General features: G+C 45.0%; 1 protein-coding gene across 1 annotated transcript in view; it reads left to right on the plus strand.

Annotated features, from left to right (window-relative positions):
• armc2 (armadillo repeat containing 2) overlaps positions 1-21,723 on the plus strand; it is a 100,642-nt gene that overhangs the window by 48,233 nt on the left and 30,686 nt on the right. The window contains exons 10-12 of the mRNA XM_033021967.1: positions 479-702; positions 8,165-8,310; positions 10,761-10,860. Of these exons, the coding sequence (XP_032877858.1) occupies positions 479-702; positions 8,165-8,310; positions 10,761-10,860 (470 nt within the window). The remainder of the gene's footprint in view (positions 1-478; positions 703-8,164; positions 8,311-10,760; positions 10,861-21,723) is intronic.

Genomic DNA, 21,723 nt, shown 5'->3' on the forward strand with positions numbered 1-21,723 from the left:
AAACCTGCGTGCGGCCCATATCTTTCTAAACCTTTCTTATCCATATACTTGTCCAAATGTCTTTTAAATGCTGTTATAGTACATGCCTCAACTACCTCCCCTGAGCTCCTTCCATATACCCCTCTGAGTGAAAAAGTTGCCCCTCAGTTTAGTTTTGTTCATAGTCAAATGTACCAAGGTACGTGAAAAGCTTTTGTTTCGTGCTAACCAGTCAGCAGAAAGACTATATATGATTACAATCGAGCCGTCCACAGTGTACAGATGGATACACAATAAAGGGAATAACATTTAGTTATTCAGTCCTGAAGGTTTAAATATTGTAGTCAGATTTGTGAAATTTCTGAAATTTCTTCCATTGGTCCTGTTATTAATGCATTTTTAAATAATTGCTCAAGAATTTACAATGTAAGATATTAATTATTTTATTTTCACATTAAAAAAAATATTGAACGCTGATTGAACACTGCATTTTTTGCAGATTATCTTTTGGAGGTCTTCAGGTTTGCAGACCCACTCAGTAACATCGATGCTTTTTTGTACTTTATGGGAACAATCAAATTCCTCACTGGGAATGTGATCTTACTCAAGGACCTACTCAACAAAGGTTTGGTTGAGTCTTTGGTACAGTTAATGAAGGAGATAAACGATGCTAACAGAACAAGTGACACATACTTTTGCAGCTCTGGGCACTTACTGGTCCAGGTCAGTAACATTTAATTTGTCATATTTACATGCTGATATTTTTCATGGTCACCACTTTGATAGCAGGTAAGTTATGCGAAAATATTCCTAAATAGACAAAAATGCTGGAGAAACTCAGCGGGTGAGGCAGCATCTATGGAGCGAAGGAAATAGGCAAGATTTCAGGCCGAAACCCTTCTTCAGACATACATATTCCTAATTGTTTTTCCACACACTGTCCATGCATTGATGTTCATAGGAGCAGAATTAGGCCATTCGGCCCTTCAACTACTCCACCATTCAATCATGGCTGATCCCCTATTAATAGCAATTTAGATTAATAGATTCACAGAAAATAGGTGCAGGAGCAGGCTATTCGGCCCTTCGAGCCTGCACCGCCATTCAATATGATCATGGCTGATCATCCAACTCAGTATCATGTACCTGCCTTCTCCCCATACCCCCTGATCCCTTTAGCCACAAGGGCCACATCTTACTCCCTCTTAAATATAGCCAATGAACTGGCCTCAACTACCTTCTGTGGCAGAGAATTCCAGAGATTCACCACTCTCTGTGTGAAAAATGCTTTTCTCATCTCGGTCCCAAAGGATTTCCCCTTTATCCTTAAACTGTGAGATTTGATTAAGAACATCCAATTATTTCATTTTACATGTACATTCTTACTAGATTTTTAGTTTTGCTTTTAGTCATTAGTATTTTTAAACAATCAAGGTGGTGTGAAACAGCTTGATGGTTTGTTATTACCTATTCTGTTCCACTGCCCAAGGCAAATTCAATTTAAACAAGGGAATGAATGCAAGATCAGACATCAAAGTGGCTATTTAAAAAAACTCCTTCTGTGTAAATTGCATCAAAATATTCAAAATACAGATAAATACAGATAATACAGATATACTCAAATCTTTTAGCTTTTCTCAAAGCAACCAGTGGATGGTGCTCTTGTTATGCACAGACAAGTTTAAGCGCCTTAGGACTGATCCCTGCTATATCTTTTTCTCGTTTGTTGTAACAAATAGAGCTATCACTGCTGCTTACAGTCTACAGAGATACTGTTTACCCATATAAAGCAGTGTTTAATTAGATTGAGTGGCAGTTGTTAATGTTTTCGCCCCCCCCCGCTGTCTTGGGTGTAACAGAGAAATTCCAATTGCCTTTCTTGGCATCGACCTTGGATCATAAGATTGTTAGAAACAGGTGCAATGATAGAGCATGTATTCTCTCGAGGCAGGTCTGTCTTTCAGTGGCATTACCATTGATCCACTTACTGGTTCACATTCCAGCCTGATATCTATATTTCCCTTGGTGCTCAAAACAAATCTATTGATCTCAACTTCAATGTACGATCCTGCCATAGCTGTAGGGGACTAAGAATTCTACAGGGCGGTTCAAAGGTGAGTTTATTGTCACATGTACCAATTTAAGCACAGTGAAATTCGAGTTACCATACAGCTATACCATAGAAAAAGCAACAAGACACACAACCACATAAAAGTTAACACAAACATCCACCACAACGGATTCCTCACTGCGATGGAAGGTAAAAAAAGTTCAATCTTCTTCCCTGCTTTGTTCTCCCGCGGTTGGGGCACTCGAACCTTCCGTTGAGGGGCGATCTTGCCTCCCGCAACTGACGGTCGAGCCCTCTGTGTCGGGGCGATCAAGCTCCCGCACCCGGGTGTCCTCAGCTCCCCGCGCCGGGTGATCAGACTACCTATTCGGGGCTAGTCGAACCTCCCGCGGCTTGGAGCTCCCCGACATCAGTCTCTACCCGAGACTGCGAGCTCCTCGATGGTGAAATCAGCAGGCCGTGCGGTTGGAGCGTCAATCCCAGGCAAGGGATCGCAGGCTCCGATGGCAAGTCCACGGCCCTGCGATGGGGATCAAAGTCAGTCTCGAGCAAGGCCGCCAGCTCCATGATGTTAGGCCGCAGAGCAACCGGAGATACGATCCGGAAAAAAATCGCATCTCCGGCAAAGTAAGAGATTGAAAAAAGGTTTCCCCCGACCCCCCCCCCCCCCCCCCCCCCCCCCCCACATAAAACAAACCAGAGAACATACACAAACTTTTTAAAACACACTAAAAATAACAATAAAGACAAAAAGACAGACAGACTGTAGGCAAGGCAGCCATCACCGACAGTGCCACCTAGAGCAGCGGTAGAGTTGCTGCCTCACAGCACCAGAGACACGGGTTCGATGCTGACTATGGGTGCTGTCTGTACAGAGTGTGTATGTTCTCCCTGTGACCATGTGGGTTTTCTCCGGGAGCTCCGGTTTCCTGCCACATTCCAAAGACGTACAGGTTTGTAGGTTAATAGGTCTCTGTAAATTGTCCTGCGTGTGTAGGATAGAACTCGTGTACGGGTGATTATTGGTCAGCGTAGACTCAGTAGGCCGAAGGGCCCACGCTGTAACTCTAAACTAAACCTCACAACTCTGATTTGCGGCCAACCTTTTATCTTGACATTGTGTCCTAGTTCTAGACACTCCAGCCAGAGGGATCTGTACTCTGTCAGTTCCGTTCAGAATTTAATATTTTCTAAGAAGATCATTAATCATTCTTCTAAAATCATGTTATGTCCTCATGTTCTAAACATGCTATATTATACTACATTATCCATCAACCTTGTCATCCCTTGACAGGGATATAATACTGAGGCTTTTAAGGCGCTGGTCAGACCGCATTTGGAGTATTGTGAGCAGTTTTGGGCCCCATATCTGGGGAAGGATGTGCCGGCTCTGGAGAGGGTCCAGAGGAGGTTTACGAGAATTATCCCTGGGATGACTTAGTTAACATACGATGGCCGTTTGACGGCATTAGGCCTGTACTCGCTGGAGTTAGGAGGATGAGGGTGGACCTCATTGAAACTGACCGTATAGAGGAAGGCCTGGATAGAGTGGATGTGGAGATGATGTTAGGCAATAGACAATGATTGTCAATAGACAATAGGTGCAGGAGTAGGTCATTCGGCCTTCGAGCCAGCACTGCCATTCAAACATGGCTATGTTTCTAATAGTGGGAGAGTCTAGCACCAGAGGTCATAGCCCCAGAATTAAAGGACGCATGATTAGAACGATGAGGAGGAATTTCTTTAGTCAGAGGGTGGTGAATCTGTGGGAAGTATTGCCACAGACGGCTGTGGATTCCAAGTCAATGGATATTTTTGATTAGTACGGGTGGGTGTCAGGGGTTATGGGGAGAAGGCAGAAGAATGAGGTTGAGAGGGAAAGATAGAGATCAACCATGGTTGAATGGCTGGGTAAACTCGATGGGCCAAATGGCCTAATTCTGCCCCTAGAACTCATGGACGTACGATCTGTGATGCAGCATCTGATCAAATGCAGTAATCAGGACTTTCCATCTGCTCCCATTTATCTAGAGTGCATGTGATATCTCCAAAGACAATAGACAATAGGTGCAGGAGTAGGCCATTTGGCCCTTCGAGCCAGCACCGCCATTCAATGTGATCATGGCTGATCATCCCCAATCAGTACCCCGTTCCTGCCTTCTCCCCATATCCCCTGACTCCGCTATATTTAAGAGCCCTATCTAGTTCTCTCTTGAAAGCATCCAGAGAACCCACCTCCACCGCCCTCTGAGGTAGAGAATTCCACAGACTCACCACTCTCTGTGAGAAAAAGTGTTTCCTCGTCTCCGTTCTAAATTGCTTACTCCTTATTCTTAAACTGTGGTCCCTGGTTCTGGACTCCCCCAACATCGGGAACATGTTTCCTGCCTCTAGCGTGTCCAAGCCCTTAACAATCTTATATGTTGCAATGAGATATCCTCTCATCCTTCTAAACTCCAGAGTGTACAAAGGAGGTTGGACCAATTGGTAGTGCGATCCTGTCTGAATCAGAAAGTTGTTGGCACTGATATATTTTGATTTAAATAATTTAATGGAGTTCTGTGAGGATATGACTGAATGGATAATAAGGGGAAATCAGTGGCTGTACTGTATTTGGATTCTCAGAAGCATTTGGTAAAATCCCATGTTGAAGTATGGTCAACTAGGTTTCGAGCACACAGCTAGGGGTTATATACCGAGTCAGCTACTCCAATTTTGATGGACCTCAACTCTGGACATTTCATAATTGTGTATTTTTGTCGGGATGTCTTGGTGTTTTTGCACAGCATTTTTCTTTGCTGCCTGACCTGCTGATTACTCCAGCAGTTTGTCTTTTTTGATATGAAGAAGGATCCTGACCCAAAACATCACCTATCCATGTTCTCCAGAGGAGCTGTCTAATCCACTGAGCTACTACAGCAATGTCACCTAGCCTTTTTTTCCAAAGATGCTGCCTAACCTGCTGAGTTACTCCAGCACTTTGTGACTATCTTCCGCATCTGTAGTTCTTTTCTAAATTTGTTCGCCACAGTTGTCTGCCCACTGAGTTACTCCAGCACTTCCTATCTTTTTCTTTTCATTGTCTAGGAGAATTCATGTACGTGTTCAGTATAATTTATGTTTTATGTTTTAGTTTGATGTCTGAGTCCATATGTCCGCAATCTTGCTGCATTCAGGATTTTCACTGTTGCTGTTTCTCACCGCATTTTTGCATGTGGCAAAATCCTTGCTTGACTTGACTTGACTTGAACTATTTGGCAAGCTCCAAATACATGCTGCACCACCCAACAACTAATTGCAACTGATCTGTGAAATGCCTTGAGTCAATAAGGGTTTTATAAAAGCAATATTTTTTCATTACCTGACCTGCTGTTGACTTATGGGCCTGTCCCACTTGGGCTATTTTTAGGCATCTGCCGACGACTGTCATAGTCGTAGCAGGTCGCCGAAAAACCGGCAACTGGACCCCCCCTTCGATATAAAATTTGAAATAGAATCATTACTTTAACAACAACAAAAAAATGAAGTCAGCATCTGGCGACAATCTACGTTAACCTGGCGACAACTACGACAACACCTACATCAGGAGAAGTCAAGCTACGCTCAACAGCGTCAAACCCACTGTCGCCGACTGTCGCCGAAAATGTTTCAACATGTTGAAAATCCAGCGGCGACCAAAAAGTCGCTACGACTCTTTGGGCGACTGAGGAGACTACTGACGAGCATACAGGCGACACCCATGTGGTCGGCAGCCTAGTCGCCTGTAGTTGCCTAAAAAATCGCCTAAGTGGGACAGGCCCTTAAGTAAAGATTATTTAGTTTGAATTTTAATTTGCTTGAATTGAGGGAACACCGTGAATGTGATATTCACTGAAGTAATAATCATTCTGTTTGAAGGACAGGAGTAATCAACAGAGTAATAGATGTCTGATTTTCAATAATGTACTGGGGGGGGGGGGGGGTCAGACTTTAGACTTGAGAGATACAGCATGGAAACTGGCCCTTCAGCCCATAGAGTCCACGTCGACTAGCGATCACCCTGTACAGTAGCACAATCCTACGCACCAGCGACAATTTATAATTTTACCAAAGCCAATTAACCCACAAACCTGTACGTCTTTGGAGTGTGGGAAGAAACAGGATCACCCGGAGAAAACCCACGCAGTCACAGGGAGAACGTACAAACTCCACACAGACAGCACCTGTAGTCAAGATTGAACCCGTGTTTCTGGCGCTGTGAGGCGGCAACTTTACCGCTGCACCACTGTGCTGCCTCAACGTTAGTAATGACGAAGGGCCTGTTTCCGAGTTGTATCTCTAAAGTCTAAAGTCAAAAAATTAAAAAGATTCAACGCAACACTTGTTTCAACTATCTCCTTGAAACATTATAAACAGCATCTCTAATGTCAAATGAGATTTGAGTCTGAAGAAGGGTCTCGACCCGAAACGTCACCCATGCTTTCTCTCCAGAGATGTTGCCTGTCCTGCTGAGTTACTTCAGCTTTTGTGTCCACGTTAGGTTGTGCTTGCCGCATGGAGTCGCATGCTCGTGGGATAAGGGGGAAATCTTTTAGGACCGAGATGAGAAAAACATTTTTCACCCAGAGAGTGGTGAATCTCTGGAATTCTCTGCCACAGAAGGTAGTTGAGGCCAGTTCATTGGCTATATTTAAGAGGGAGTTAGATGTGGCCCTTGTGGCTAAAGGGATCAGAGGGTATGGAGAGAAGGCAGGGATGGGATACTGAGTTGGATGATCAGCCATGATCATATTGAATGGCGGTGCAGGCTCGAAGGGCCGAATGGCCTACTCCTGCACCTATTTTCTATGTTTTTATGACAGGCCCTTTAGGCAGCAACTTTACAACTGCACCACCAGGCTGCCCCGGTGAGAAAACAAGTTAGAGAAAGCAGGGGAACGAAGGATAGGAGAAAGGGAATATCTCTGATCACGTGTGCCCAGAGTTACCTGGGCAATCCTTATGTTTATGAACCTGTCCGGTTAATACATTAGTAAAGAAAGTTATATAGAGAGAAAATAAAGCTACATGTTAATGTCAGATCCTCACTTGGACCGAATATAATAAACACACTTCAAGGACACTGAACATAAACGTTTTTTCAATCTTTTACCTCGACAGAGATGCAATTTTTTTCCGTATCGTATCTCCGTCCCCACTGCGGCCTAACATCGTGGAGTTGGCGGCTTTTTCTGGAGACCGACGGCTGCTCCAAGCCGCAGGAGCCTGCCGGACTTTAACATTGCGGAGGTTGCGATCCCTTTGCTGGGGATCGAAGCTCCAACCGCGGGGCCCGTGCACTTTAACATCGTGAAGCCCGCGGTCTCTGGTAAGAAGAGGCCGATTCGGGAGCTCCATGCCGCGGAGAGAGTTTCAACCGCCCGACGTGGGAGTTTTGATCACCCCTTTGATGGTCGGCGGCGGGAGCTTTGATCTCCGGATGGTTTGACTGCCCCGACCGCGGGAGGACAAGAGGAAGAAGATTGAACTTTATTGCCTTCCATCACAGTGAGGAATGTGGAATCCACTGTGATGGATGTTTATGTTAACTTTATTTTATGTGCTTTTGTGTCTGGTTGCTTTTCACTTAGTATGGCTGCATGGTAACTCAAATTTCTCTGTACCTTAACTGGTACATGTGACAATAAACTGACCTTAAACCTCGAAACCTTGTTTTATTTCACCATTCCTTTACATTCCATCAACCTGTGTCCTCTCCCTAGGCGGCCATCTTGACTTTGCTACTAGCAGCCATCTTGTTGCCTCCTCACGTGGCGGCCATCTTGTGGCGGCGCTGGTGGCGGTCTTGATGCCTCCCGCACTGACCGTCCCATCATCTTCCCCGGCAGTGGCCATCTTAAAGTTTTGTTGAGAAATGCTATACAGAGGTTTGCTGAAACCTGAAAAGTGTTTGATTCTCTTAAATGCCCACTACTTAATGTCTATTGACATAATTTTTCCGTTTTCCTTATTTGACAATAAGTGTGAAATAAATGTAAAATAAAAATTATTTAAAATGGAATTAACTCAGATTTGTAAACAATGTTTTGGGAATTATCCTGTTTTTGTATTTATATGTGTTTTTCTCATTGAAAGGTCACCGCTACTCTGCGAAACCTGGCGGAGCTGCCTCAGTCCCGTTCTCGGTTCCTAGGCACTGGAGCTCTATCAGAACTGTGTGTGATAATGGAGCAACACATAAACGACAAAGACATTTGTTTGAATGTGGCCAGAATATTCAGGTAATAGGATAAAAACATTCCGTGAGCAACTGTTGGAAATCTCTAAATAAATTAAAACATTTCACTTAATATCTCATTTTGCTTTAAATCTTTGTTTTAAATCACATGTGCTTACGAATTAGTTTAGTTTTTTTCTAGTTTAGAGTCTGGGGAGGGGGTGGTTTGGGAGGGAAGGAATGAGTTAATCGGGTCCGATTGAGTTAACCGAGACCGAACTCGGGTCTCTGGCGCTGCAAGACAGCAACTCTACCGCTGCACCACAGTGCCGCCATGTTTAGAGTCAAGGTTAGAAACTGCGTGATTATTACTTAATGGATCAAAAGTAACACCAGTTAACACATATTTGAATTAATTTAGTGCGTAATACAATTTAGCATGTTGCAATGATTAAATGGTTTTTTATATCCTTTATGTGTGTAATGACAAATTTAGAGTTGAATTTTATTTGATAACTTGGATAGAAATGACTGTAATTTGTGTTTATTTCTCCCTGGGCAGCTGCAGACTGTTGTCAGTTGCTCCTACTTTCACATTTTAATCAGAACATAGAATATAGAACAATGCAACTTACGGCTCATTATGTCTGTGTCGAACATAAGTCCAAGACCAACTCTTATCTACCTGCACATAATCCATATCTCTCAGTTCCCTGCATATCTATGTGTCTTTCCAAAAGTATTTTAAATGTCATTGGGCGAATGCACAGTCTTTTTCCCAGGGTAGGGGAATCAAGAACCAAATGGCATAGAACAAATGGCTGCCTCGCCAACAGTCTGTCTGTCCCTTCCTTTTGTATGTGTTAAATGTATATTTTTTAGTGTTCTTTAGCTTGTTTTATGTGGGGGGGGGGAAATTGGCGGAAACTTTTTCTAATCTCTTACCTCGACGGAGTTGCGATTTTATTCCGTATCGTATCTTTGGCCTAACATCGTGGAGTGACGGCCTTTGCTGGAGATCGACCGAGAGCTCGCGGTCCCTGTCGGGGAGTTATCTTTGGAGCTCCAACCGTGGGAGCCTGCGAGACTTTAACATCATTGGGGACTCCAAGCCGCAAGAGTTTCGACCGCCCCGACGTGGGAGTTTCGATTGCCCCGACGCGGGAGTTTCGATCGCCCCAACCGCCGGCTACGGATTGTTTAACTGCCCCGACCGCGGGAGAATAAAGAGGAAGTAGATTGGACTTTATTGCCTTCCATCACAGTGGGGAATGTGGGGATTCGCTGTGGTGGATGTTTATGTTAACTTTTATGTAGTTGTGTGTCTTGTTGCTTTTTTAGTATGGCTGTATGGTAATCTGAATTTCACTGTACCTTAATTGGTACATGTGACAATAAACTGACCTTGAAACCTCGAAACATAGAAAGTATTTCACTGCACCTAGGTACATGTGATGAAAAAGTGTCATTGAATCATTGAAGTGAGAGGGGAAAGATTGAATAGGAACCTGAGGGGCAACTTTTTCACTCAGCACTTGGTAGGTATATATGGAAAGAGCTCACAGAGCAGGTAGTTGAGACAGGTACTATAACAACATTTAAAATTCACCTGGACAGGTACATGGATAGGAAGGGTTTGGAGGGATATGGGCCAAATGCGGGCAAATGGCATGCGCTAAGATGGGGCATTATGTTGAGCATGGACAAGTTGGGCCGAAGGCTCTAACCATGTCATAGACTAGGCACATGTCGAGAAGGACATGGATTTATTACCGATGTCTCAATACCTCGGATGCCATCAGTGACTTTGACAAGAGATCCTTTGGCGTTTTAGCAGAGATAGAATATTGGAGTGATTCAAACAGGAATTTTGGATGACTTGAGCACTAATTTGGGAGGCTACATACAACATGTTGCTTTTGGATGGACTAACTTCATGCAGAAAAAATGAATCCGATGCTGCGTAGAGCAACTCGGTACAGTACAAGAATGTTGCCAGGACTTGAAGACCTGGGCCATAGCAAGAGGTTGGGCAGGCTAGGACTTTATTCCTTGGAGCGCAGGAGGATCAGAGGCGATCTTATAGAGGTGTATAAGACCCTGAGGGGAATTGATAGGGTAGATGCACAGAGTCACTTATCCAGAGGAGGGGAATCAAGAACCATGGGATGTAGGTTTAAGGTGAGAGGGCAAAGATTTATTGGAAATCTGAGGGGCAGCTTTTTCGCACAGAGGGTGGTGGGTTTATGGAATGAGCTGCCGGAGGAGGTAGTTGAGGCAGAAACTATAACAACATTTATAATTCATTTATGGATAGAAAAGGTTTTGAGGGATGTGGGCCAAATGCGTGCAGGCGAGACTAGTGTAGATGGGCGCCTTGGTCTGGCATAGGCAAGCTGGGGTTGAAGGGCCTGTTTCCGTGCTGTGTGACTCTATGATTCTAGTATATCAACCCTCATGCAAAATTGCTTTGTTATCACTCGTATAACTCAATTAATTCATCTCTATTTGCAGCAAACTTTCAGCCTACAATGATTTCTGCCTTGTGTTGTCCGAATGTTTCAGCTGCTACCAATTATTTTTGACCATCCTCCACAGACACCAAAGGAAGCAGGTTAGTTTTACTGTTGCTGAAAGTCCTGGGTTTTACCTCCTCTGTTGTTTGAGAACCGGGCCTTTACCTGTTGTGGGTTTCATTTTACAAAGGATTTATTTTGATAACCAGGGAACAGAGGATATTTTTTGGTGGACAAAAATGCTGGAGAAGCTCAGCGGGTGCAGCAGCATCTATGGAGCGAAGGAAACAGTCAACGTTTTGGGCCGAAACCCAAGGGTTTCGGCCCGAAACGTTGCCTATTTCCTTCGCTCCGTAGATGCTGCTGCACCCAAGTTCAAGTTCAAGTGAGTTTATTGTCATGTGACCCTGATAGGACAATGAAATTCTTGCTTTGCTTCAGCACACAGAACATAGTAGGCATTTACTACAAAACAGATCAGTGTGTCCATATACCATAATATAAATATATACACACATGAATAAATAAACTGATAAAGTGCAAATAACAGATAATGGGTTATTAATAATCAGAGTTTTGTCCGAGCCAGGTTTAATAGCCTGATGGCTGTGGGGAAGTAGCTATTCCTGAACCTGGTTGTTACAGTCTTCAGGCTCCTGTACCTTCTACCTGAAGGTAGCAGGGAGATGAATGTATGACCAGGATGGTGTGGGTCTTTGATGATACTGCCAGACTTTTTGAGGCAGCGACTGCGACTGCTGAGTTTCTCCAGCATTTTGTCTACCTTCGATTTTCCAGCATCTGCAGTTCCTTCTTAAACAGAGGATAATTTTTCCCTGAAGCAAAATACAAAGTGCTGGAAGAACTCAGCAGGTAAGGTAGCACCAGTGGAGGGAATGGACTGGTGGCGTCAGGACAATTAGTCAGCCTTCATTATATGTCTGAGTGGATGATGTGCAGACAGTTTTTGTTTGTCTCCACTGGTCAGGTCAAATATTTGGTGTTGAGTTATGGAAAGTTTCATAGCTTGAAAGGGGAACTACTCTGTAATTCAAAAAAGCAGGGTGCTTTCAGGATTCTGAAGAAGAGTCTTCACTGAATAAGAGTCCCGACCCGAAACAACATCTGTCTATCCACTTCCCAGATGCTGCCTGACCTGCAGAGTTTCTGCAGCAATGTGTGCTTTTCTCAAGATTCCAGCAAGACATCCTTGCCATAGAGGGAGTACAGAGAAGGTTCACCAGACTGATTCCTGGGATAGCAGGACTTTCATATGAAGAAAGACTGGATAGACTGGGCTTGTACTCGCTAGAATTTAGAAGATTGAGGGGGGATCTTATAGAAACTTACAAAATTCTTAAGGGGTTGGACAGGCTGGATGCAGGAAGATTGTTCCTGATGTTGGGGAAGTCCAGAACAAGGGGTCACATTTTAAGGATAAGGGGGAAATCTTTTAGGACCGAGATGAGAAAAACATTTTTCACACAGAGAGTGGTGAATCTGTGGAAGTCTGTGCCACAGAATGTAGTTGAGGCCAGTTCATTGGCTATATTTAAGAGGGAGTTGGATGTGGCCCTTGTGGCTAAAGGGATCAGGGGGTATGGAGAGAAGGCAGGTACAGGATACTGAGTTGGATGATCAGCCATGATCATATTGAATGGCGGTGCAGGCTCGAAGGGCCTAATGTCCTACTCCTGCACCTATTGTCTATGTTTCTATGCAGTTTCTTGTGTCTTTATCATTGCTCCTTCTAGTTTAAATATTAAAGTGATCTGCCTCATCCCATTTTGTTTTGCTCTTCTGTTTCTGCTCATCTGGCAGGTCCCTTAAATAGCTTGTATTTAAATCACAAATACCGGTACATTTTATACATTTTGCAGTGCTGAAATTGTTACCTGCTGTTGATCAGGAGTTATCACAAACCCAAGCATCTACAAGTATGCATGCCACAAGTAATGAAAGGGTGGCATGGTGGCGCAGCGGTAGAGTTGCTACCTCGACTACGGGTGCTGTCTATATGGAGTTTGCACGTTCTCCCCCGTGACCTGCGTGGGTTTTCTCCGAGATCTTCGGTTTCCTTCCACACTACAAAGACTTGCAGGTTTGTAGGTTAATTGGCTTGGTATAAGTGTAAAATTGTCCCTAGTGTATGGTGTTAATGTGCGGGAATAGCTGATCCGTGTGGACTCGGTGGGCCGAAGGCCCTGTTTTCGCACTGAATGTCAAAACTAAATGTCATAGTACAATGAGGTCTAATACAAATCCCTCAATGTAAAATACTATGTTAAGGTATAATGTTTATAGTTTGATGAGAGAAATAGAACGGTATATGCCACTGGGCGGCACAGCAGTAAAATTACTGCCTCACATCCGGTTAAATCCTGACTATGGGTTCTGCACATTTCAAATTTCCTTGCACATTTCAAAGACATGCAGGTTGTGTAGGTTAATTGGCTTCTGTAAATTGGCCCAAGTGTGTAGGATACGAAACTGGGATAACATAGAATTTGTGTGAACGGGTGAGCATTGGTCGGTGCAGACTCAGTGGGCCAAAAATACTATGTTAAGGTCCCTGTGGTCCGTGGTCCCTGCCTGTGGTCAAGTCCGTGGTCAAGTCCGTGGTCCCTGCCTGCTTCAAAAAATCCATCATTGTACCGGTACCAAAAAATGCCTCTCCAGCCTGTCTGAATGACTACCGTCCGGTGGCCCTCACCTCGGTAGTCATGAAATGCTTTGAGAGGCTGGTGAAGAAACACATCTGCGCCTTCCTCCCTCGGAACATGGACCCGTTACAGTTCGCACACCGTCCGAACAGATCCACGGACAATGCGGTCTCCCAGGTTTTGCACACCGCTCTCTCTCATCTTGACAGCCAGAAGGGGGGCTACGTGAGGATGCTGTTCATAGACTTCAGTTCAGCCTTCAACACGATAGTCCCCACCAGACTGGCCGGGAAGCTAATGGAATTGGGGCTCAACACCTCCCTGTGTGCCTGGGACCTGGACTTTCTCACCGCCAGGCCCCAGGTAGTCAAGATGGGAGGGAATACATCGAAGTCCCTCACCCTGAGCACAGGATCGCCCCAGGGTTGCGTCCTCAGCCCCCTATTGTACTCCCTGTACACACATGACTGTGTGGCTAGGTTCAGCTCCAACTCAATAATTAAGTTTGCTGATAACACTGTGGTGGTGGGCCTGATCTCAGACAACGATGAGAAGGCCTACCGGGAGGAGGTGGCTGGTCTAGCACTCTGGTGCCAGGATAACAGCCTCCTCTTGAACATCAAAAAAACGAAGGAGCTGATCATGGACTTTAGGAGGGCACATCATCCGAGGACGTACACACCACTGAGGATAAATGGGGATACTGTGGATAGGGTGAGCTGTTTTAAATATCTGGGAGTCCACATCTCCAAGGATATGACATGGGCATCACACGCCTCAGCACTCGTGAGTAAGGCAAGGCAGCGCCTTTACCACCTCAGGCAATTGAGGAAATTCAGAGTGTCTCCGAGGATCCTCCAGTGCTTCTACGCAGCGGCTGTGGAAAGCATCTTGTCCGGGAACATTACCATCTGGTTTGGGAATTGCTCTGCCAAGGACAAGAAGACTCTGCAGAGAGTAGTGCGTTCGGCCGAACGCACTATGGGAACTTCACTTGCCACCCTGCAGGAACTATACATCAGGAGGTGCAACTCCAGAGCCAACAATATCGTGAGAGACCCCTTCCACCCCTGCAACGGACTGTTCCAGCTGCTACGGTCAGGTGAACGCCTCCGTTGCCATGCTGTGAGAACGGAGAGGTTGAGAAGGAGTTTCTTCCCAGAGGCCATTCGGACTGTAAACGCCTATCTCACCAGGGACTAACTCTACTGAACGTTTTTCCTTCCATTATTTATTATGTAAAAGAATATGTGTGTTATGATTGTGTTTATAGTTTGTTTGGTTGTTTGTCTTTTGCACAAAAGTCGGCGAGCATTGCCACTTTCATTTCACTGCACATCTCGTATGTGTATGTGACAAATAAACTTGACTTGACTTGAAAAGGCCTGTTTCCATGCTGTATCTCTAAACTCTCAACTAAACTATTTAGTGTATAATGTTTATATTTGTACCAGAAAGCACAGTTCAGTTTAGTTTATTGTCAAACACAAAATATATTTTATGCTTACGAATATTACATGTGAATTATTTTGATATTACAACAGCATATGCAGAAATTGTAGTATGTCCGGTTTGGTGAAAAATACAGTCGTTTGCCTTCGTCACCATTAATTGTTTAACAATATAAAGCTAGAGGTGATGACTGTAACCCTCATGACAGGTTGTCACTAGAAGCATCAACTGCGTGCTTGCCAATGGTACTGTTAAAGTCATTACAGCGTGGAGACAGGCCCTATGGCCTAACTTGCCACGCCGACCAACATGCCCCATCTCCACTAGTCCCACCTGGCCCATATCCCTTGAAACCTATTCTATCCATGTACCTGTCAAAACAAATGTCTTTTAAATGTTACGATAGTACCTGCCTCAACTACCTCCTCCGGCAGCTCGTTTCGTACCCCAAACATCCTTTGTGTAAAGAAGTTGCCCCTCAGGTTCCTATTAAATCTTCCCCCCCCCCCCCCCCCCCCCCCCCCATGTCCTTTGGTTCTCGATGCCGCTACTCTGGTTAAAAGACTGTACATTTACCCGATCTATTCCTCTGATTATTTTGCACACCTGCATAAGACCACCACTCATCCTCCTTGTTCATAACAAGCTAGTGTGTCTTTGCGTCTGAAAATTAGAGAAGTCAAATGATTGAACCAAGTCACAGGATGTATGATGGGAAGTGAAAGCTAGTTCATGTGAATGTGAGTTTCAATGTATGCCTGGTTGGCTCTCCCGTGTGAGAGCATGTTCTTAAAAAAATCTGTCAGCAGTTTTTCTTTAACATTACTCATACTCAGAGCTGGAGGTGGTTGACCCTTTGTTTTCTTCTCATTACATAATTTCCCTAAGTTTGTAAAACAAGTCTTGAAGGGAAATGTGAACAAAATACCAAAGATTAAAGTCAAAGTTGCAAACATTGGCATGTTGTCTTCTAAACAATGACAGTTTGAACCACAATAGGAAATTTGAAGGTGCTGGACTTTTAACCAAGGTGGGGATGTTTAAATGCACGTGATCCAGGTTTAGTTTCGAGATACAGCGATACAGGTAAAGCAGGCTCTTTGGCTCACCGAGTCCACGCCAAACAACGATCATCTGTACTCTAGTTCCATCCTACACACTAGTTACAATTTGCAAAGCCAATTAACCTGCAAACCCACACGTCTTTGGAGTGTGGTAGATAACCAGAGCACCTAACGGCATGTTGGCCTTCATAACAAGAGGAGTTGGGCATAGGAGCAAAGAGGTCCTTCTGCAGTTGTACATGGCCCTGGTGAGACCACACCTGGAGTATTGTGTGCAGTTTTGGTCTGCCAATTTGAGGAAGGACATTCTTGCTATTGAGGGAGTGCAGCGTAGGTTCACGAGGTTAATTCTCGGGATGGCGGACCTGTCATATGTTGAAAGAATGGAGCGACTGGGCTTGTATACACTGGAATTTAGAAGGATGAGAGGGAGTACTTATTGAAACATAAAAGATTTTTACGGGATTGGAAATTCTAGAGGCAGGAAACATGTTCCCGGTGTTGGGGGAGTCCAGAACCAGGGGCCACAGTCTAAGAATAAGGATTAAGCCATTTAGAACGGAGACAAGGAAACACTTTTTCACCCAGTGGGTTGCGAGTCTGTGGAATTTTCTGCCTCAGAGGGCAGTGGAGGCTGATTCTCAGGATGCTTTCAAGAGAGAGTTAGATAGAGCTCTTAAAGATAGCGGAGTCAAGGGATATGGGGGGACGGCAGGACTGATTGTGGATGATCAGCCATGATCACAGTGAATGGCGGTGCTGGCTCGAAGGGCCGAATGGCCTACGCCTGCACCTGTTGTCTATTGTAACCTGGAGAAAACCGACACGGTCACAGGGAGAATGTACACACGCCATACAGACAGCACCCGTAGTCAGGATGGAACACTGGTCTCTGGCACTGTAAGGCAGCAACTCTATGCCGCCCAAAGTCTACATGATCAAGCCTTGCAGCACTCTTTTGTATTAAAGCCTTAGAGGGTTTCTATGAGGTGTGTGTGATTGTGTTTGGCTTTTGAGAGTAAGTTATATTGAGTTTGAAATGTGTACGTTTTGAAATGTTTGACTCGCACATTAAAGAAAACTTTTGCTAAATTTTGAATTGGCTCATTTGACACTGAGTTATTGAGACACAAACAAAACAAACTGCTGGACGAACTCACCAGGTCAGGTAGCATCAGCAGAGGGGATTGATGGAGACCCTTCTTCAAGTTATTCAAAAATGTAATCATTTATTGTCTAGGGGACCCTTCTCCAGACTGGTGAATTATTGATGACTGTAATAATTACCCGTGGAATAGAGATGAATGGTTTAACCTAAATTCTGACGTTTGTCAAAACATGGCTATTCTGGAAAGACACAAAATGCTCGAGTATCTCGGTGATGGGTCAGGCAGCATTGGTGACCGAGGAAGGGAGCTGACCCGAAACATCACCTGTCCATGTTCTTCAGGGATATCGCCTGACTCATTGTTACTCCAGCACTTTGTGTCTTTCCTTGGTAAACCAGCATCTGCAGTTCCTTGTTTCTACTGTTTAGGTTTGTTATTGCCACATTTTCTGAGGTACAGTCAAATGCTTTGTTTCGCATGCTATCCAATTAAATCAGACAATACTATACTATACATAAATACAATCAAGGTAGAGCAGAGGGGAAAGATGCGGAGTGCAGAATATAGTTCCCAGCATTGTCGTGCATCAGTTCCAGTTGGGACGGCGGTAAAGCTGCTGCTGCTTTACAGTGCCCGAGACTCGGTTTCGATCCTTACTACAGGTGCTGTTTGTACCGAGTTTGTACTTTCTCGCCGTGAACGCATGGGTTTTCTCCGGGTGTTCCAGTTTCCTCCCGCAGTCCAAAGATTTACAGGTTTGTAGCTTAATTGTGTAGAATAGTCCCAGTGTATGGGGTCGAACAGGGACGTGCGGTCAGGGGAGGCAGGGGAGGCAGAGCCTCACCTGTCATACGCCCAATGAAAATAGCTGTTAAGAAAAGTTTAAAAAATAAAAAATAAAATAAAAGAAATATAAAGATTTTTCCACTGATCTGTGTTATAAATGTCATTTCTATATGAATCTAATCATTTTTTATAGTCAAAATCGCCAAATTTGCGCAGCTCCGCTGCCAATGCAGGAAGAGATGAGAGGTGAGGCAGCGACGAGCTGAGCCTCCCCTCTGATTGCACAACCCCTCAGAAACTGGATGGAGCGCGGGCAATAAGCGTGTGCCTGTTACTATCGCTATGTATGTCACCAATGTAATGTTTGTAAACCCCTTCATTACATTTCCTCGCCTTCCATAGTCCAGGTAGATTATTTCACGTATAAATATATTAAATTTAGGCTCGCTGGTCTCGTCATAAAACTGCAATGAAAAAGCACCAGGAGAGGCAGCGATCACATCTGCCTCAGTGAGGGGCGTGTCTTGAGCCCAGTGGAGGGAGAGCGAGCGTCAATTACCTAGGCTCAGCCCATGTAATTGACGCTGCCTCGCTCTCCCTCCACGTTAGCTAGCTTCAGCAGCGGTGGCGCAGCACTGGATTCCACCGCTGGCAGCGCTGACTTTCCAGCCGTGGGAGGCGCTTACTTTCCAGCTGCGAGCGGCACTGACTGGTAGGTAGATTCGTTGATTTGTAGTGGCCGATTCGGAGGCTCTGGGCCGCTGAGAGCTCCCAATTGGGCCCAGCGCCTAAGGGGGCCCACGCGCTGGAGTAATGTACTCTCGGCTCGGGTAGATCTACCCCGGGTGGAGGGGTGGAGAGAGGGGTAGAGGGGTCTAGGGGGAAGCGAGGGGTAGATGGGGAGGGGGGTGTGAGGTGTGAGGGGGAGAGGGGGAGGTGGATTGTTCCCTCACGGTCCCGGGGCATCGCTCCCGCCCCTCCAGTCTCCGTACTTCACGCACACAGCCCCGGCTCCACCCCTCTCTCTCCCCGGGGAGACGCGGTGATCAATACAGGGAGGGCTGGGCCACTGAAACTAGCCAGCGCTCAGCCATTGACCTCACCGCACGTCACTGGGGTCGAAATACCACTGGTCGGAATGGACTCGGTGGGCCGAAGGTCCTGTTTCCATGCTGTATCTCTGAAGATTAAAGTTGAGACTAAGTCCAATGGCCGCAGAGTGGTAGAGGAGACTTGAGCATTTTAAAATGTGTTTCAAAAATGTTTACTACAATGTATTAAGGTACTTACCAGAGAATAGTTTTAAGTGAGGAATATGGCTTCACTTTAACCACAACTGCCTGTCCAACATTAGCCCTTATATAGCAAAATGTTTTGGGGCATTCCTGGAATTGAATTCACTCGTGGATATTCGTTTTGATTTTGAAGTAGGAGCCAGAAAAAGAACATTAAGAAAAGACGATTCTTGAAATGTTGACTTTCTCAGTTTAACACTGTAATGGCAATTTCTTGGCTCCTACACACACTATGCCGGAGTCTGAAGAAAGGTCTCGACTCACCCATTCCTTTTCTTCAGAGATGCTGCCTATCCCACTAAGTTACTTCGACATTTTATCTTTGGTGTCAACCAGCATCTGTAGTTCCTTCTTACACACTAAGCCCTCTAGTATTTAACATTTCCACCCTGGGAGAAAGGTTATTACTGTCTACCCTACCCATGTAGATAGCTTATTATTACATATGGAGTTAGTTATTGTCCTCAGCATAAATGCGTAGAAGCAATTTAGATACTATTTTGCCTTTGAGCTTGGTTTTCTCGGTTGAGCACTTATCCTGGTTTTATATCACAAGTACTTTGTGTTTTACTAGGAATTTGGAATCTAAGCTATCTCTTTCTCTCTCTCTCTCTCTCTCACAGAAATTGGTGTTTAGTTTAGTTGAGAGATACAAAGCGGAAATAGGCCTTTCGGCCCACCGATTCCGCGCCGACCATCGATCCCCGCACGAGGGATACATTTTTGACATTTATACCGTCAATTAACCTACAAACCTGTACGTTTTTGGAGTGTTGGAGGAAACCGAAGATCTCGATAGACAATAGGTGCAGGAGTAGGCCATTTGGCCCTTCGAGCCTGCACCGCCGTTCACTGTGATCATGGCTGATCATTCCCAATCAGTACCCCGTTCCTACCTTCTTCCCATATCTCTTGACTCCGCTATCTTTAAGAGCTCTATCTAACTCTCTTGAAAGCATCCAGAGAATCGGCCTCCACTAATTCTGAGGCAGAGAATTCCATAGATTCACAACTCTCTGTGTGAAAACGTTTATCCTCATCTCCGTTGTAAATGGCTTACCCCTTATTCTTAAACTGTGGCCCCTGGTTCTGGATTCCCCCAACATCGGGAACATGTTTCCTGCCTCTATATATAACAATTACAGCACAGAAACAGGCCATCTCGACCCTTCTAGTCCGTGCCGAACACATAATCTCCCCTAGTCCCATATACCTGCGCTCAGACCATAACCCTCCATTCCTTTCCCATCCATATAACTATCCAATTTATTTTTAAATGATAAAAACGAACCTGCCTCCACCACCTTCACTGGAAGCTCATTCCACACAGCTACCACTCTCTCTAGCATGTCCAATCCCTTAAGAATCTTATATGTTTTATCCTTAAGAATCTTATATGTTTCATCCTTCTAAATTCCAGTGTATACAAGCCCAGTCACTCCATTCTTTCAACATATGACAGTCCCGCCATCCCGGGAATTAACCTGGTGAACCTACGCTGCACTCCCTCAATAGCTAGAATGTCCTTCCTCAAATTTGGAGACCAAAACTGCACACAATACTCCAGGTGTGGTCTCACCAGGGCCCTGCACAACTGCAGAAGGACCTCTTTGCTCCAATACTCGGGATAACGCATGTGGTCATGGGAAGAATGTACAAACTCTGTAGTCAGGATCGAACCCTGGTCATTGGCACTGCAAGCGCTGAAAGGCAGCAACTCTACCGCTGCGCCACCATGCTGCCCTGTTGCTGTGTATGATATGGGACTGATGACATGCTGTGGCACAGTGCTGGGATGTTGCACTAGGTGTTTGCAGGTGAGACAGGCAAAAAGCTATGGAAACTTCTGGTGAGCTAGGACTGAGGAATAGGTCTCAGACAACATATTGTGCTAAGGTTGAGGTTCCTTCAGAAAACCAGGGAGAGAATGTGTGCATAAGCTATATATTGGTTAGTTAAGAAGCAAAGTTTCTTTAAGAGCTTTAAGATTTTACTCCCCTTCCCATTCATACACTGACCTGGGCCTCCTCCACTGTCAGAGTGAGGCCACACGCAAATTCGAGGAACGGCACTTTATGTCACTTGGGCAGCCGACAACCCAGCGGTATGAATATTGATTTCTCTAACTTCAGGTAACACTTGCATTCCCTCTCTCTCCAGCCCTCCCCCGCCCTAGTCGTCCTGCTCGTTTCACTGTTCGTATCCCTTTGTTATCACCTCTTCCACAGCCAACAATGGACCATTGTGGGCTCCAGCTTTCTCTTGAGTCATTGGTTCCGGCTCTGATTTGTCCTGCACCTTTTCATATCTCTAGTTTCCCTCTCCTTGTATGTGAATACTTGGCCAATAAACTTACTTACTTACTCTCCCCTGACTCTCAGTCTGAAGAAGAGTCCCGACCCGAAGCGGCACCTAATCCTTTTCTCCAGAGATGCTGGCTGACCCGCTGAGTTACTCCAGCATCTCCTGTGTAACTTTGGTGTAAACCAGCATCTGCAGTTCCTCCCTACACACACTGCTTATCTTCTTTAAGAAGCTGCTGCTTGAAATATGAATATAGGTCCTGTCCAGCTTTCATTTGCCTGACTTTTA

The sequence above is a fragment of the Amblyraja radiata genome, chromosome 5 (genome assembly GCF_010909765.2).
Source record: "Amblyraja radiata isolate CabotCenter1 chromosome 5, sAmbRad1.1.pri, whole genome shotgun sequence".
NCBI classification, from domain to species: domain Eukaryota; kingdom Metazoa; phylum Chordata; class Chondrichthyes; order Rajiformes; family Rajidae; genus Amblyraja; species Amblyraja radiata.